Raw genomic sequence first — 18,868 nt, forward strand, 5'->3', positions numbered from 1 at the left:
ACAGATAAAAGATATCTAAATTAAAAATAAAAATAAAATAAATAGATATGTGAAAACTAAAAATATCAGCTAAACCTAAAAAATATAAAAATATAACACAATCAAACAACTAAAAAAAACTTTTTAGATAAAAACACTTGGCGCAAGAAAAAAGAAATCGCGGTCAATAAATGTTTGTATATTTAGAACTCTAGTAATGATATGTTAACATTTTAAAGCAAAATTTGAATAAAAGAAGAGTTGAAAGTAGCTTGAGATGCAAATACGGTTACATAAGTATATGCTTGCTCTTTCACTATTCGACGACTATCTAAATCTTATAACTAAACTAACAAGCGCAGTCTATTTGTAAAACAACTTGTTTTACAATAAACGTCATATAACTTTTGTTTAAACTTTACACAATAAGTTGTTTATTAAACGAATATATATAATGAACCAAAACATTTTTATTTTAATTAAGGATAATACAACACAATTTTTTTGAAAAATGAGGCATAGTTATTTGACTAAAGTAAGTTATTATTTTAATGTTGAAAACTATACATAATAACTTGACTAAAAACAGTAAGCTAGAATATTTATATAAAACTAGTAACAAAATGAAACTACTTGAGTTTTTACTTTATACAGATATTGCGTAAAAATTAATAAAATATGCTAACTCCGCAAATTCATACTTAAAAAATGCAACTACTTAAACTAATTTATTATAAAAGTTTAAAGCTTAATAAAAATTACTATTATCAATTATATAAGTAATGTTATTTTAGAAAAAAAAAATTGCTATCAAGGTAAGATTAAGAAAAAAAGCTTTGTCGGCATTAAGGACTTAAATAAATTGTTATTATTTTTTTCTAAATTTTTTTGTAGTGTACATTAACATATATACACAATATACAGTTTTAATTTTTTAGTAAATCAAATTACTATTGATCAAAAATGTTCATAAGAGAAAGTTTGTTTATTAAAGATCATTTTTGGATAAAAGTAAACCGTAATAACAGTTATTTTTCAGGGCACATGTTTCAAAATCCAATCAAGTACGAACTCATTCTTCAAAGATAAATCGCGGGACAGATTTTTAAAAGTTTGAGAAGCATAAGTAAATTATTTAAACATAAAAAAGCTTACTTTTCAAACATAGGAAGATTAGGATCCCACTGAGACATGATTTCGTTCACTCCTGAAGTTGTCAGTTTCAGATATTCGTTCAGCTTTTTCACTTCATCACCCCCTTCTCTTACCTTTTATAAATTGTTTATACAAAACTATACGCAAGCAATAAATGTGAATTATAACAATTAAAACAACAAAACCTCTCGCAAATCTACGCACTCGTTTGGTTACGCATTTTAGAATTTTCAAAAAATAAAACATATATAGGTTTTTACGGACTCCAGGTTTTTTGGAACAAAAAATTAAAGGAACATTTCAAGAAAGTTTTAAGTAAATATTTTGAAAAAAATAGGAGGAGATAGATTTTAAATAAATTGATATTTTTGTATTTTTAGTTAGTGCCTTCCAATTGGAACCTTTAAAATCTCTGGCTTTGCTATATATATTTTAGGTGTCTCAACCCACTTAGTACTTTTAAGTCAAACAAGGTACGATGTTGATTACTCACGATTTTTATGGTATAAATTTTCATTTTAACTCAATAAATCTCTTATTTTTAGCTAATTTGTTCCTTGCCTACCTAATATTAAGATTGTCTTGTATAATTTAAAAAAAATATCTTTATCTATTACCATGCAAGCTAAGTGTAATTATAGGCGAGCAGGAACAAAGTAAAAAAAAAGTATACAATAATCTTTATTAAAAAACTTTTCACATATACGTAAAACTTAATGAAAACTATTTTAGTAAACTAAAAAAGTCTGAAAGTTTCCAAAATATGTTTAATCAAATGAGTTATATAAAAACAACCAATGTAGTAATTATGTTTGTTCTCTCTCCTTTAGTTACGTTCTCTCGTTTAGTTACGAATTTTTGCTGTGGACACAGAGCGCGTAGATTCGCGAGAGGTGACTGTAGTAATGTTGTTTTTTATTTTTCAAAGCCTCATTCACATATTTTTTACTTCCTTTTAAAATTTAACTTAGAAAATTAAAATAATCAGTTAATTACATTTTGGACATTGCCTCAATAAAAATTTTAGACTTTTTTTCAAGTTTATTTTATATTTCTTTGAAATCTTTTGTTAACCTATAAGACCAAACAAAACTTCGACTACAACACACTTTTCCTGATCATCACACAAGGTCTACTACATAAATTACGTTCAGATTTTATATTCTTACTCTTGATGTATAGGCTAAGTTTGAAAATCTAAAATATCTAAAAAAAATTTGAATTTTACCTTTGGAAGCCAGACTAACTTTAAGTCAATGCTTCAATTTGAAAACCATAATAAATAAATAACTATAAAAAACAGTAAAGATCTCAAAAATTTATTTATTTTCATATAATATTTCAAAATTTTTGAAAATACAAACCTGCATGAGCACGATGGAGTCGTCACTTCCCTTCAGCATCTGCACAACGTCATCGTGAGTCTTTCCATCTGTAGATCTTCCATTGACACTCAATATTATATCCCCTACCTACAATTTTATTCTAGTGTTTACTTCCTTAAAATATTTTAGAACTCTGATTTTACAGAGCTTTCAAATATAAATATACTTGGAAATAAACTATAAAAAACTCTAATATAGATCTACTTATATTTTTATAACCTTATACAAATTTCGTTGTATTTTAAATAGTAAAACAAGTACTATTCATTTTGTATACTAAAATCATATCAATAGTTCACGCACTCTTACAAATAGTTTAGTGTAAATATAGTAAATTTAAACCTTAAGTTGTTCGGCAGCTGGGGTACCTGGATTTACGACAGCAACAAATATTGGTACATTACCTAGTGGCGAACCCAAACCTCCTGCGACAGTCACTCCTAACGGTTGGTATGGTAGCTGTTTTACAAATGTGATGTTTCATCGATTAGCAAATACATGAAATCCAATGTTTTATAAAATAGTTCTTACTTTATCGATTAAAAATATTTTCTGCTTAAGAAAAAAGGAGTGTAACTGTAAGGTTGGTTTTAGAATAAATAGTTGTGAACTTTTTTAAAAATTTGTAAGCTACCTTGTGGATTTCAACAAATCTTATCTGATGCTCTTCTCTGTCTTTGGCAGTGTAACTAAGTAACAAAAGCTCTTCCTTAGCAATATTAACTTCAGGTTGTTGCGGCAACAACAAACTTAAAGGTAAATTATTGTCATCATTGGTAGCTTCTCCAGCCATACTTCTTCCTACCGTTACTGTTACCTCAAGTTTAGCATTCTATAAAAACAAAAAAAAAAGTAATCTTGATGTAAAAAATGAAAAAAATATTTATATATGGTTCTTTTTATCATAAGCAATAATTAGTAAGAACATCAACTTTTTCCTTCATAGTCTTAAGTTCAAGTACCTTGAGTAGTGATGCAACAGTTTCTTGAGATGCAAACTTGACATCCGTGTTATTGATCATGAGAATGTGATCTCCCTTTCTAATTATTCCTTCCTTCCACGCAACTCCGCCTTCTATCAAATCTTTCACATAAACTCCCGGATGGTTTCTACACCATACATTTTTTCAAATTTATGTGTTTTTTCATTGTTCAAAAGTTTTACTGTTCTTACAAAAATATGGTACAACGTAAAAATTTGTTGTTAATAAAGCAGTAAATGATTTATCAAAAAAGTTTTATTTTTCAACTTACCGTCTTCCAATTATGGATAAACCAAGTCCCTTCTTCTTCACGAGTCTTGCTTCATGAATATCATATCCTTGACTTTCTTGCTCATTGTTGATCACTTCCCTATAATTTTTCATGTATTTTTCATTGTTGATAAAAAGAAGAAGAAATTAAACAAACAAGGGGTAAATCAAATGAGATACTATACATTAAAGCTAATGATAGTAAAAAGTGTAAAATAATTACAGATTAAAATATTTTTTAAGCACGAGTTTACTATAGGGAAATTTTTATTTTTGTTACAAGACTCTTATTAATTAAAAGACCTTCTTTAATTAAATTACTAAACATGCTTATAAAATAAATTAAAGTTTAGAGCTGGTTTATATATATAAAAAGAATATTTAAAAAAAAGTATAAAAATATAAAACAATGGTTCTAAATACTTACTAACGGTAGTAATTAATAGATTCAGTTTTTAATCAAAAATTTATTATAGCAATATAAATTTTAGTTGTTAGACTAAATACAAATGTTTGATTTGTTCAAAAGTTTAGCTCTTACATTGTTAATAGAACTTAAACAACAATATTTTTTAAAGTAAATAAACTAGGTGTCATTCTAAATAAATTTGTAGACTAAAGATTCTTTAAATTTATATAGTAAGATCAAAATATTTATTTTTAACTTATACTTTTTATTGAAACAACGTATTAAAATCATTAGTAAAAAAATTATAGTGTTACCGAAACAATTAATTAAATTGTATTCAGTTAAAAAACCCAACATACTAATAAATTAGATAGCAAATTTTCAAATTACCTGAAAATAATTTTTAGTACATAAGCCTAGTTTAAAAAAAAATTGTTTCAAACTTATTAATTTTAAAACAATTACAAGTACAAATAGCAGCTTAAAAATTATGATAACATTTTTACTTATTGATCTACTTTTAAATGCTACAATTAAAAAAACTATATCAAGTGATTTCTAATAATAAAATTAATTCCGGCAATTGGCAATCGCTATAAAACTTCACCAATATTTTTGAAAAGGAAGTCTACTTTTTCTCAACCATTTTAAAAATCGCTTACACCTGTTTTAAAGAATATTTTCCAAGTATTTATTTTTGTAATAAAAGCACATAAGTGCAAATTACTAATGTTGTATTTCGAGTACGAGAAATTAATTATATTATGTGGCTAATAAGCAAAAAAAATCAAGAGTATTTTAACACAAACTATAAAAAAATTACATGTAAAGAAAACATGAAAATTTCAGTAAAAATAAAAAGGAGCAGTAAAAGTTAATTTTAGGAATTTTATTTTTAACACTTTTGAACTTAAATAGTTTCAAAAGGGTTATTATTTAGTCAACCTAAAACGCCTAGTTGACCTGTTTTCGTCGCGCAACACAAGTAGCCTGACTCTTCCAACACACTTCAACAGCACTTGTATGGCTTCATCGTGAGATGCGCCTCTGATGTCGAACTCATTCACCTTCAGTAACTCGTCACCTGGCCACAACCTGCCGTCTTTCGCAGCAGCTCCGTCCGCGTATACAGAATGAACTAGTATTTTTTTCTATGTAGAAAAAGCAACTTTCAATTAACCATGCACGTGTAATGTTGTCAAAAATATTATCTTAAATCTATTTTCAAAATAAGTTTTAAAGCTTATAAAAAACATATAACAAAATAAAAAACTAAACAATTCTATTTAAGTTAAGTAAGAAGTTCTAAGCTTTGACTTAATTTTTAATATAATACAACAGTAAACACACATAAGTTGCTGTAACTTAAAAAATATTGGAAAGTTTTTCAGACTGATAAAGCATGGTTTAACATTAAGATTTTAAAAGCGTTCAGCAAAACTAGTGTTTTTATAACTAACCAGTAAAGAGTCTCTGCCTCCAACAATACTTAATCCGAGCCCGTTTGCATTTCCTTTATTTATTTCAATAAAAGTTTCTTCTCCGGGCCGAATAGGACAAGAAAGCAAGTCCTTTTTACTGTAAGACTTCTGCTTCCTGGCAACTTTTTTCTTTTCATCGAGGCTTTGCGACTTTGTGCTGACAGATGGAGCTGAGTTGTCTGTTGAAGAAATTGAGTAGTTAAGTTTGGTGGAAGAACTTCTACTGGAAGAAGTCGGGTTAAGCGAAAAGAATATGCGCTCGTCTTGCGATACGGATGGCTGCAGGCGCAGCATCGATTTCGAAGCTCGCTTGAACTTGTCTTTTGCGGTGAGCGGGGGAGCGGATTCGCTGCTGGCCTGCTTGTTCAGCATGCTCGTTCGCAGCTTCAACACCACGTTCTCAACGCTCTTCGAACTTCCCGCCTTTTTCTTTTTTCTTTTAACAGACCCAGGGCTGATTGTTGCAGTTTTGTCGTGGGCTAGCAAGTCGTCGGCCGTCAGATTTTCCAAAGCGGTGCTCCTGCTCTTAGGGGTTATTCTAAAGGAACCAGGGGAGGAAGAAGCAACGGAAGAGCTGGAAGTTATTGATATACTTGAAGACTTTGGTGATTTACTACTTTTGTGGGATGAATGAGATGAATTGCTTTTAAAAGAAGACGCTTTTGAAGCTATTAAATCTTGCTGAGATCCGGACTTTCTGCTTTTCTGAGAGTTAGAAACAGCACTAGCGTTTACAACGACTTTATGTGAAGTTGTCGTGGTAAATTTATCGACACTAACAACATGTTGATCGGCTTGATCCTTGATATCAAGTAGCGAACTACTTTTTGTAACTTGATGCTGCTCATCGATTTTCAGACGTTTCTTTGCGGTAACTTCAGAAGAACTTTTTTTGACATGCTTTTTAGGTAGACTTAAAGACTGCATCTGTGATTTTTTTAAAACTTTTGAAGTAGTTACTGAAGAGGTGACAGTAGTAACTTGGTGACTTGATTCAGTTTTGCGGAGTTTGACTTCGACTTTTTTATTTTCATCTCCAGCTACAATGGTTCCTACATGCAAGGTATCATCTTCATGCCTGTTGTCTACTACACTGAGTAACGGCATGTTTTCATTAATATTCATATTAAGTGTGTGGAAGAGTATTTTAGATTTCAAATGTATAGCTAAAATTTATGCTTTGTAAATGAATATTATGCAAACTTTTATTTAGACTAAGTTTTTTTATTTGTTAAATAAAGACACCCGCAAAACAAATATACAAAAACACGTTGTAAAAAATACTTACATAGATAATTTCTCGTCAAACAGTAAGTATTGAAAAAAAATAGTATTTAAGTTTTTCAAATAAGTTATTCAGTGTTTGTCAGCTCAGAACTTTTTTTGACTTAATTGATTTTTTTTAAACTACTATATTTTTTACTAAAGTTTATTTCAAAAAAAATTTACTATTTCGATTATTTATCTTTAAAACTAAGCTTGTTATAAACAAATAAAGAATATTGTAAAAATAGTCAGTTTACTAACTTTGATCTCAAATTTAGAGATAAAAAAAACCACCAGTTTTTTTTTTAATATTTCTTTAATCCGTTTAATAAAATATTATAACATATAAAAAATTGTTCGTTTTCAGACATTCTTTCTCTTTTTAAACACATGTTAGGTCCCTAAAAATGATTTTAAAAGATTATCTATCATCGTTTCAAAAAATAATTTTATTATCAACTTATAACTGTTATCTATGTGTCAATTAATTTTTAAACCATATCTGATTTTACATGAAACTAACTGCCTTCTTACTTAAGAACTGTTGTTGTTAAGACACTTCTAATATTTTCGTTATTTGTGTTTTAATTTAAAAAATTTTCAACGTCTAAAACATTTAGCACTAAAACTAGAATATTAAGTCTGATAGATTTTAAATGTAATGTAATTTAAATGTTATTTTTCAACTATGTTTTAAAAATTATAACACAAAGTTTTAAATACCATTGTAGTTAATGTTTAACCAGTAAAACTTTCATTGTAAAAGTATTTTTGATTAAACAATGTGCGTACTTTTAAGTAAATAATCTTAAACTATTTGTACTAGGGGACATTATGTCAATAAAATATAAACAAAAAAGTTTTTTAATAAAAATTACAAATGAATATTATGCTATTCACTTTATTGCTTAACTTAAAAATTATCATAAAACAGTTAAGTATTCTTTAACTTACTGTTTAATAAAGATTATTCGAAACTATAAAACATCTATAAAGTTATACTAGAATTTTAATATGATCATTCTGTCTCAGTATGTAAGTAAAAATACTACACATTATTTTAAGTAGTAAGTTTAATGTACATGTACAACAATTAATAAATCTAAGAAAATTAGAAATAGCTAATAATTTAAAAAAAAAAAATTATGCTGAATAAATTTTAAAAATATTTAATAAGGTTATTTAATACATATTAAGGTCGAATTAAATCATTGCAACAATCGCTAAGGAATAATATATTAACAATTTTAATTTAATTCTTTAAGTTAAAACAATGACTTGGCCATCCAGCACAACTTTTTAACTTTTGAGGAAAAAATTATTTACTATATAATAACACCAAGAAAAGTTCAACCAAAGGGTTATTATATTATAATTATAGCTTGTTATAAGGGGAGCGGGTCAGAATAGCACGGCATCACTTTAGCACGGTGCGTCAATTTTGCACACCGTCACTTTAGCAAGGTGAGTCACTTTTGAACGGCCTCATTTTAGCACGATGCATCACTTTAGCACAGTGGGTCACTTTTGCACGTCGTCACGTTAGCACGGTGCGTCACTTTAGCACAGTGGGTCATTTTAGCACGGTAGGTCATTTTTGCACGCCGTCCCTTAAGCACGGGGGGTCACTTTTGCACGACGTCATTTTAGTACGGTGTAACACTTTTGCATGGAGCGTTAGTTTATCACCGAGCGTTATACATTACATCAGTTTAACATTATACATTCATTACAAAATCAGTAAATAATAATACAATAAAAGTCTCTAAAAGCAGACTTTATTTGTTTTTAAACAACTTTGCTACTTTGTATTCTTGAGTTTTTTATAAAATTTGGAAAAACCTCAGCTTTCTTTTAATTAAAAGAATATTATCGTATTAATTATTTATTACCTTTACTATCTTATTATATTATTTATTTAAAATGTATATGATTACTAGTCAACAAACTTTAAAATTTTTATATTTGATTATATTACTGTTTAAAAATTAATACAATAATAAGACTTGTTAGTACATCTACAAAGCACTAAAAATATAAAACAAAGTTGTCCTTAAAAACTATGGACAAATTAAAAAAAAGTAATAATTTAAGATTAAAATTCCTACAAATTTAGAGTATCAACATTTATTTTTTACCAGTTGAAGAAAAAGTTTCTTAAATCCCCTCCTACTGAAAAGCTTTAGTTCGTGCAAAATTGACCTATCGTACTAAAATAGGGAACAGGTCACTTTTGCACGAGGGGACACTTTTGCACTAAGGGTCATTTTTGCACGAGAGTAAAATAAGTATATAAAAGAAAATTAAACTATTAAATAAAAAAAAGATATAAAATAAAATAGAAATAATTACAAAATAAAATAAAAACTAGACAAAATAAAAATAAACTAATAAAAAAACAAAAAAGGAAAAAAAATACTAACCGAGGGTAAGGGATAACAGTGATAGAAAAAAATATACTTACTAAATTAAGATTATCAAAAAAACAAGAAAAAAAAATTGTAGAAATATACTAAAAAAAAAAATAAGTAATTTTTTTTGTGAAAAAGTGACCCTCCGTGCGAAATTGACGCTCGTGCAAAAAAGTCCCCTCGTGCTAAAAAGACACTCGTGCAAAGTGTCCCCTCGTGCAAAAGTGGTACCCACCCGCTAAAATGACCCACTGTGCTAAAGTGAAGCCGTGCAAAAGTGTCGCTGTGCCATTCTGACACCCACCCATTATAAGAGAAAAAGGTTTGAATAAAATATGATTTATTATAACAAACTACTTTTACACGCTCCCTGATACCAAAATTTTGTACTATTTAAAAAAGTTTTAGAGACTAATCGTAAAAACTTGAACATATTAATGCTAAATTATTTTGTTTAAAATTAAAACAAAATTTATACTTATATTTAATAATTTGCTCATGAATTTATTAGAGGATCGGAAGCTTCAAAGAAATATCTTAAAATCAGCGTATTTATTTTTGCAAAACTTATTGATAACCGAATTTGTCACACATAAATGATATGTTAAAAAAAAGGCAAAACAGTTAATCCCTATCTGCTTTACAACTTAACAAATTTACATATAGATGTAAAACTAGGTGTCTTGTTATACTTTTTAAGCAACTTATTTACCTTTTATTGTTTCATTTTATCAGATTTATACTTATATAAAATAAAACTTTCTTACTTCTCTAATTCCTTTCTCACAAAGTATAGAATCTATAGTATATATTTCTCAAGTATAGAAAATAATGGAACAAAAATTAAAAGATAGTTAAGAAAATATTTAAAAAATTTATACCTTTAATCAAAAGCTTTAGGTTTTATATAGGACTTTTTTTTCTAAAAAGTATAATCATTTGAGCGAAAATCTTTTAAAATCAGACTCCTCATTTAAATAAGTTATATGTCCTTAAGTTATTAAATTTAATCGTATTATTATTAAGGGTGATATTAATCCTTAGTTATTGACTCACTGGTATACGATCTATTATTTAAATAGCAGCTAATATAGAGGAATATAAAATAAATCTATTTATACGTACCATTCTTTGTATAACTAAATTTGACATCTTAGATCAAAAAATTAAAAAAATATTTTGTCTTTTTTTTAACATGTTCTTAGTTAATTAAAGTTTATAAACAAAACCTACATATACAAAATTTTATTAAAAGTAGATGAAAATTTGGTCTAGTCTGAGTATAAAATATTTACTTACTTTCAAAAATTATTTTTATTCTTAGTTTGGGAAGTACCTTTGGAAGTATTTAAAAAGTGAAACTTATTTAAACCACTACATAAAAACAATTTAAAAATACTTTGAGTATATTTGTGTATCTATTGAATCTAACGACTATTAATTTTTGAACGATAATAGTTTTACATAATATAAACGGTTATTACAATCATATAGAAGCTAATATTTCAAAAAATAACTTATGTTTATACATAAATCAAGTAATTGTATTTACTAAAAATTTTAGAATATTAGTATTAGTTAAAAAATTACAACTACATAATTAGTATTACTTTGTTAAGTTAAACTTAGGAAAAATAATCTTTTTTTTGTCATTTAATTTATTACACTCTGCATTTTTAATGTGTGTGAGAAATTATACAGTCATGGAAAAAATGATTTTGTATATAAAATGGTAATATTTAATTGTAAAAGCTTAATTAAACTTAAAAATGATAAATAACTAACACATATTTTTTTTACTGACAAAATTACAACAAATAAAACCATGAAAGAGATTTAACATAAACAGAATAACTGTTTAAATATTATTCTAAAATTCATTAACTAACAAAACTATAATTTCAAATTTTCGGCATTACATGATTAACATGCAAATGATGTAAAAGATTAAATAAAATATTTATAATAAAAAAGTTTAACATGCGGAAACTTAGTATGAAAGTAAAATTTTTTGTTAAAATCATGCGAAGATAGCATACAAGTGAAATCAGACGTATTCTATGGTCAGTGGAGTAAATTTTTCAACAAATTTTGATTTTAGTCCAAAAACTTTAATTTTATGAGTTTTTTTAACTTAAGCTCCATGCGCATAATAGAAATATATTAGTATCTCAGGGTTGCCACTGGTTTTTGAGAAATTTCTTCCAGGTTTTTGAAAGTACACGTTTTTGGGTCCATTTTTCATTTAGATTTAAGTTTAAGGTTAAAACTATGTTAAGAAGCTTACAAAATTGAAAAGATACTGTAAAGCTACTTTAAATGTTTTTTGTTATGAATTTTTTTGATGCTGACAAAAAAATGTAATCTATATGACAGATGTTTCGTGTCCAGTCAAAATTTAGTACTTAAAAATAAAATTTGTTTAAAGTTCCAGGTTTTTAGTGATTTTTGTTCAAAACTCCTTTTTTTTTAAAGTTTCTCAAATATCAGGTTTTTCAAGGATTCCAGGTTTTGAGGAAACCCTGCTATCTACAACTTCGTGATACTATTATAATTTATTTAATGTGGTAAAGTAATAGCTTTTTATTTCTTTTTTTTGTACGTCTAATTTTTTTTTTAATTTTACAATTCTATTTATGTAAACAAAATATGTTATTATAGTTGAAAAGAGAAGTTTTTTTTAAGATAATAACATTCTTATTAATTTCAAATTTAAGTTTTCAAAGGTTGTCTATACACAAAAATAAAAGCGTAAACACTTCAAACTTTATAAAACATTATGAGATCATATAGAAAAGCTTTTACGAGACCGACTTGAAAAAAAAACTAAAGCAACAATTAAAATTCAGTTGTTTGAAAGTTTATCTCAATAGGCTCAGTTTCAACAACTTTACTTTGATTGGTTCTACAACCAGATGACTTCACACTCCACCGACCAATTAAAACGTGTCACGACCTGAATGATGAAATTAAAGATGTGTACAACATAAAAAACTGATCATAAGTACTGACTGTTTAAGACTAAAATGGTAGAAAATTAATTAAAATGTAATAAGTTTGTGATAACTTTGAACTATTCTAATATTGGACATGTAAAAAAGTTTACTTTTAAGGTGATTCATTTTTAATGACCAGTTAAAGGTCATTTATATTTTATAAAGGCTAAAAAGTACAACTATTAAAAATTTGCATAGCTTTATTAATTCATTTTAAGATGATCACCAATGGTTGGGGCTAAAACAAAGAGCAAGAAAATATTCTAAACAAGCATCAATTTAAACACTAAAAGCAGCATGTCAAACAGAAGTATAAACAAAAAACTGACCGTTGGCAGGTGATTTTATTTTTAGCTTGACAACTCCTCGAGATTGCTTAAGTATTTGTGTTGCCTGAAAAAGGTAATACGCTTAGTTAAAGGCTTAATAAAGCTAAAAGTAGGTTTTATTTTGAACACTTTTGATGATTTTAAAAAGTATCCTAAATAAATGTTATCAATAATTATCTGATACATAAATAAATTAATTTAAAAGTAACAAATTTAAACTTTTCAACTTAAACTAAACAACTATTTTAAAAATGCTTTTTGTTTAGATCATTATAAAAACTACTTAAGATGTAAAATTAAACTAAAAAATTACGGTTTCACAAGGCACACCACTCAGTGAATGTCCGTCAACTGCAATTATGACGTCATTAGGTTGCAGTCTTCCGTCTCGGTCTGCAGTTCCGTCACGCGCGATTGACTTAACACATATTCCTTCGTCACATGTTGTGATTGAAAAACCCAATCCTAATTGATGTTTAAATTTTCTTTTATAAGGTAATATAATATTGCTATTCTGTTTTGAAACTGATTTTTAAAATAAGTTGAACATAAACAGTCTATGTAAACTTAATATAGTTTAATTAAAGTCAACTACTTTACAGCGCTTAAAAATATTTAGCTGCTAATTTTATTAAATTAGTAAATCGTAATATAAGGAATTAACAAATCTAACCTTTAAAGTCTTTCACAAGTTTAATTGTTTTAAATTCTCCGTCATTTTGCCTATAAAATTATATTCGAATAAATACATTTTTAGATCATAAAAAAAAACTTATTAAAAAAAACTATGCAAAAACAAAGTGTTATGTTTATTTCAGAATAGCATCTAAACTTATTAAAACTATCTTTTTATACTGATAAAAAGTATAAAAAGTGTTTTTATTGTATTTTAAGCATTAGGATAAAAAAGAATCTTTTTTTTTTTTAATTGACACACCAAATTTTAATGATAAGTACTTTATTCGATATGAAAATAAATGAAAACGCAAGCTAAATTGTTCACTTGGAAATAAAATAAATTTACCGGCAAACCACCATGGTCAGTTGTGACTGTGAAGTGCTGATGAGCTGTCTTGCTAACTGCTGATTGTTATCGCCATCAAGTGGACAATTATTTATATCCAGTAATTGGTCGCCTACCAAAATTTTACCGCTTTTTCCAGCCTCTCCATCCGGCTTGACACCGATGACAAACACTTTTCTAAATTAAAATTTGATGCCGTTAATTAATCTTTAGAGACAATAAAAAACTTATAAAATACAAGGTGCAAAAACTTGTAAACCAACTTTTGAATATAAAGAAGCATTTCATACTATATATAATGTTTCAACTTTTAAATTATTTAGAAAAATTGTTAAACAAGATGTGTTTTTGTAAATAATACTTGTAATTAAAACTACTAATAAAAAGTAATTAGACAAATTATCAAAAAAAACAAGTTAAACCTGAAAGATAAATTAATTAATAAATATAAAAATATAAGATAAACTTTTCTTTGTTTCCAGCCATGCTAATACCAAGACCGTTTGGTCCTTTAATTAATCTGACAATCGATTTTTCTCCGGGTACATGCGAGTATTTTTGTAGTAATTCAATATCTGGTATTGAAAAGTAGATAAACAATAATTTAATTGAGTATTTCTGTTAACTTTATTTTAGTACTTTAATAAAAATAGCTAAATTTTATAATGAATTACTATTTTTTGTTTAAGATCATAGATAAGGTTTCAAAAAACTTTCTTATCCCAAAATGTATCTAATTTTCCTACTGAATACTATTTAAGCTTACTATTTAAAATATATAGATAAAAACATTTACCTTCAGGGTTGTATTGATCGTCTTGTTCCTATAAAAAATATTAACTAATTACTAAGACAGTAACATATTATTTAAACACCAATAAGTATATAAATTCACACCAAATGACTAAAACGTTTGTTTATAAAACACTTCCAAGACTTTTTTTTTAATTAAACAAACTTATTACTTTATCCTTTAACCTTGTTTTAATTAAACCTTTAAACAAATCTGAACTTTTATTTACACACACTACCGTGTAAATTCTTCATTAAAGCAAGCTTTCATAAGCAATATTAACAAAAAAAAGTTATGGATACTCTAACATTTTATTATACGTCGTTAACTAGTATTTATTTAAACATAACAAAAATTAACATTTTACTCACTAAAACTTTTTTATTCATAATGTTACATTATATTTTTAATAATACGGGGAATAAACATGCATAGAACAAGTTTTGATTTTTTGACAACAAAAGTTTTTACGCCCTTTTAAACAAGCAACTTTTTGAACTTTTTGTTAGTAGAGTTTGAATAAGGTTTAAAAAAATGGTCAGTTCAAAAAACAACGAATTTTATGATTTAGTAATTTAATTAAAATTATTTAAGAGTAACTAAAAGTTAAACGCTACGAATATTTTTTTAATAATTTTATTATTAGTATGTTATTCAATAAATAAAAATCAAGTAAAACATTTATAAAATTTATTAACATAAGTTTTTTATTTAGTATGTTATTTAGCTTTTAAGTTTTTCAATATTTTTACATTAATACCCGACCTACTATTAATTGTAAGCAACACTATCATTTTACCATGATAAATAGTCACTGGCACAAACTATCTATATAGTGTAGCTAACTATTTAAGTGTATAAAATTCCATACTAAAAATTTATAAAAATAACACAAATGTTTGTTTTATTGTTACTAAAAAATCTTAGAGCTTTAAATTTGACTTCTTATAATATGAAAAATATTACTTATATAAAGTAAGATCTAATTGTCGAAACTTCAAAAAAAAAGCATATGTTTAATAAATTTTTTTTATAACAAAAACTTTTTTTTAATTAAAGTAAACTTTGTTTTGAAAAATGTGTTTGATAATAAACAGATTGTAAACAGATCGATACTATATACAAACTACAAACGCATTATTTTTTACTTAGAAATAACTCCCCAGAAGATTTATCATAAATTGTTTTTTATTCAACTTAATCTAGCCTAGCTAAAGTAAATAACATCAACCAAAAGGTTTTGTAGTTACACTGGTCTACCAAAACTATAAAGAGTTTTTTCTTAATAAGCGTACATTTTAAGATAGTAAAAAACATAAAACTATGGTTTTTATAATAAATAATATCAATATTGAATATTTTGCGAAAACTAAAAACTTTACAATGATTTTTAGTTTTAAAAGTTTTTGAAAAGTGAAAAAATATTATTGTCAGTAAATACACACTAAAAAACAAACTAAAATACCACCATTTGTGTTATACGCATTTAAAGTCATCATACATTGCACAATAAGTAATTCATTGATGAATATCTATATCCAAGAAATACAAAGCTAAGTAAGTAAATTATACTTAAATCTACGTGAATGCAACTACAGAAAATGCTATATGAGGTCTAAATACAAATTTGAAATCAGTATTGTGACATCATAAGTAAGCCCACCATGCATTGCATACACAATTTACCTTTTGATGCTCCTTATAAGTAACCCGGTGGTATCTCAATGATTCAAAAATCGATGAAGGCTGATGAAAATTATAGTAAAACAAATTAACATCATTCTAATAATAAGATGCTTAATTTTTATATTCATATTTATTGAAAAAGATCAGAACAAAATAGTTGTCGCACGTTTTTTTGAAATTATAGGTATTAATGGGCATTTTTTAAATTACTGGCGTTAGTTTTTTACTGTTTAATACTAGAGAGTTATGAATTTAAAAACAATACTAAAATTTAAACACAGCTTTATAATATGAAGATTTGTGATATTGTTATTGTATTTTCTATTTAATTTAGACAAAATATACTGTTTTGAAATATTTCATAAAAGGTGGCTTATAACAATTAAAAGGTAGTTAAATTTTATTTAATATTTTATTTTTAATAAAAAATCAATTAAAATAGTTAAGAAACAGTATGCATATTCTTATATGAGGTTTTACAAACAAACTACACAAATTGAAATTCTAATAAATTCATGCTTGTTAATATCACTAACTTCTAAAAGTATAATCACCTTGAACTAAAATCAAAGAAAAGTTAATATAAACAAAATATTTTCATTTAGTTTGATCTAACTAAAACAATAATTAGAATCAGTAATAATAAGTATCCGACTACTAATACTAATTTTAAAAGTTTATAAACATAAAATACCTTGAGACTTTTTGAAATAAAAGATTGAATGATTAAAGAAGTTCTAATTGATTTTTGTTGTTCTTCGAATGCTTCAATTGCTTCTTGATGACTGGCATTTGTCAAATCAAACATTCCAACCTGATTTATATGTTTTAATTATATTACAGCTATTTTTAAACGTTTTACGGTTACTTTCTTCTTTGTTAGTAGTATCATAGATTTAATCAAAATAGTAAAACTCACAGCAAATAACATTAAAAAAACAAAAAACTAAAATATTTTACCCTCAATTATCTTCAAAGTGTGTTAATTTGAGAAATTAATTTAAAAATCACTGTTTGTTCACTTTACTCTTTTAATTACTGTGAACATTTATAAAAACTTAATATTAAGCTTACTTTTAATCTAACATAAAAGAAAAATTACAAAGTACTTACTTTCAAAATTTTATCACCGGGTTTAACTCTTCCGTCACGGTGTAAACAGCCTCCTTCTTCGACTGACGAAACAAAAATTCCCTGTACAAAAAACATGATTTGCATTATTTCTAACAGTATAAAAACCAGCAAGCAAAAGTGTTTTACATAAGAGCAAGCTTGAAATATCAAAACACTAATAAAATAGTCTTAAAGATTACCGGGTCTTTAATTTTTACAGCTAGATTTTGAAAACGAAATTATCTTTGATAAAATTCTTCATCTAATGCTAGTTTGCCTTTTAAAGTGTTTATAAACTATAACTATTTTTTAAATAATTTAATAAAACTTAGAATAAATAATTTCTGACTTAAACTCATAAATGACGTAGTTATCTTTGAAAATTGTTAGAAGACTTTTTTTTCATATTTGAATAGCTTAAAATATTGTAATGTTAGCTCTTAAATCTATAGATTTCAAAGTATATTTTTAACGCAAAACTTAAGTAACTAAACCTTTTTTATACAAGTTTGAATCAATAATAAATAATTTTTATCGATACTTTTAAACAAAATTTTGTTAGTATTCAAAACTTTCGATCTACTAGCACAAAAGTGAAAATGAAATGAAAACATAAAAAACCTTGCAGTTTAACAATATACCTGCAAAGGTTCTCCACTGGCCAAAAGTGGCATTTCTTCGCCTCTACCTCCAACAATTTCTAATCCCAAACTATCGTTGTGGTGATCTTTTACAATTTCAACTCTGTAGAGAATATTGAACATAAAAAGGTGCTTTGGTTGAAATTATTTACAAGTAACTACATTAAATATAAACAACTAACCCTTGATATGTTCCCCACATTGAGGATGACAGCTGAGCTGATTCTATCTGTGATACTCTTGGGTTTATGTCATCTAAAAATTATACAATAGTTTTTACAATGCAATTGTTATAATCATTATTACTTTAAACGTTTATTGTCCAACTTTGGCAAAGAAAACAAAACCTGACCTTATTGAACAGAACGCACATTAAGATGAAAAAGACAACGAGTTATAAAATATACACTTAGATCCATAACTAAATAAATTAAATCTTATAAAAGATTAGTGATCCTATCATTTAAACTTAAAAATAACGGATTGAAATTTTAAACAAAGTCTGAGTACATGAAAGAGCAACATATTAAAACAAATAAAACCTGTAAGAAGTACAACTAAAAAACATAATAAACAGTTAAAGCAGTTTCGACTTCAAAAGGACCGTACAAGTATAACAAAAAAATTAATAAGATCTTCAAGATTTAAGAGTACAACATCAATTAATTCCAATAATGAGTCTAAAAATGAAATATAGGTTGTTAAACGGTTGTAAAAATAGTTTTGAAAAAGAACAAACACCTTGTTGATAAGGTGCGGGTTGCTCAAAAATAGACTTTATAGCAGCAAACTGTTGCCATCTGCTTGGAGGCTCTTCGTTCACCGATGTTTGTTGTTGTTGCTGATTATCAAAATAGGGAGCTCCTGATTTAAACGCTTGGATTTGATGAGATGGAATGTAAGAAATTCTGTTTACAAAAAAATAGCTCTGACTATGTTTAAACTAC

The 18,868-nt window shown here is 26.4% G+C and overlaps 1 protein-coding gene across 6 annotated transcripts in view; it reads right to left on the bottom strand.

Annotated features, from left to right (window-relative positions):
- Positions 1-18,868, bottom strand: part of LOC145838494 (multiple PDZ domain protein-like) — a 37,894-nt gene that overhangs the window by 1,596 nt on the left and 17,430 nt on the right. For 4 of the 6 annotated variants that reach the window (XM_082946101.1, XM_082946097.1, XM_082946098.1 and 1 more), the window contains 20 exons: positions 18,663-18,829; positions 18,104-18,176; positions 17,922-18,024; positions 17,281-17,361; positions 16,862-16,981; positions 16,168-16,227; positions 14,485-14,512; positions 14,155-14,263; positions 13,689-13,865; positions 13,338-13,387; positions 12,978-13,129; positions 12,665-12,728; positions 5,642-5,841; positions 5,145-5,332; positions 3,774-3,872; positions 3,482-3,629; positions 3,154-3,351; positions 2,862-2,978; positions 2,499-2,606; positions 1,135-1,247 (listed from right to left, as the gene is read on the bottom strand). In XM_082946101.1, the coding sequence (XP_082802227.1) occupies positions 1,135-1,247; positions 2,499-2,606; positions 2,862-2,978; positions 3,154-3,351; positions 3,482-3,629; positions 3,774-3,872; positions 5,145-5,332; positions 5,642-5,841; positions 12,665-12,728; positions 12,978-13,129; positions 13,338-13,387; positions 13,689-13,865; positions 14,155-14,263; positions 14,485-14,512; positions 16,168-16,227; positions 16,862-16,981; positions 17,281-17,361; positions 17,922-18,024; positions 18,104-18,176; positions 18,663-18,829 (2,355 nt within the window). Of the gene's footprint in view, positions 1-1,134; positions 1,248-2,498; positions 2,607-2,861; positions 2,979-3,153; positions 3,352-3,481; positions 3,630-3,773; positions 3,873-4,678; positions 4,846-5,144; positions 5,333-5,641; positions 5,842-12,664; positions 12,729-12,977; positions 13,130-13,337; positions 13,388-13,688; positions 13,866-14,154; positions 14,264-14,484; positions 14,513-16,167; positions 16,228-16,861; positions 16,982-17,280; positions 17,362-17,921; positions 18,025-18,103; positions 18,177-18,662; positions 18,830-18,868 lie in introns of those variants that run through there. The other 2 variants (XM_082946100.1, XM_082946102.1) reach the window with 2 other exon arrangements.

Source organism: Thalia democratica, chromosome 6 (genome assembly GCF_965202585.1).
Source record: "Thalia democratica chromosome 6, ktThaDemo2.hap1.1, whole genome shotgun sequence".
Classification (NCBI taxonomy): Eukaryota; Metazoa; Chordata; class Thaliacea; order Salpida; family Salpidae; genus Thalia; species Thalia democratica.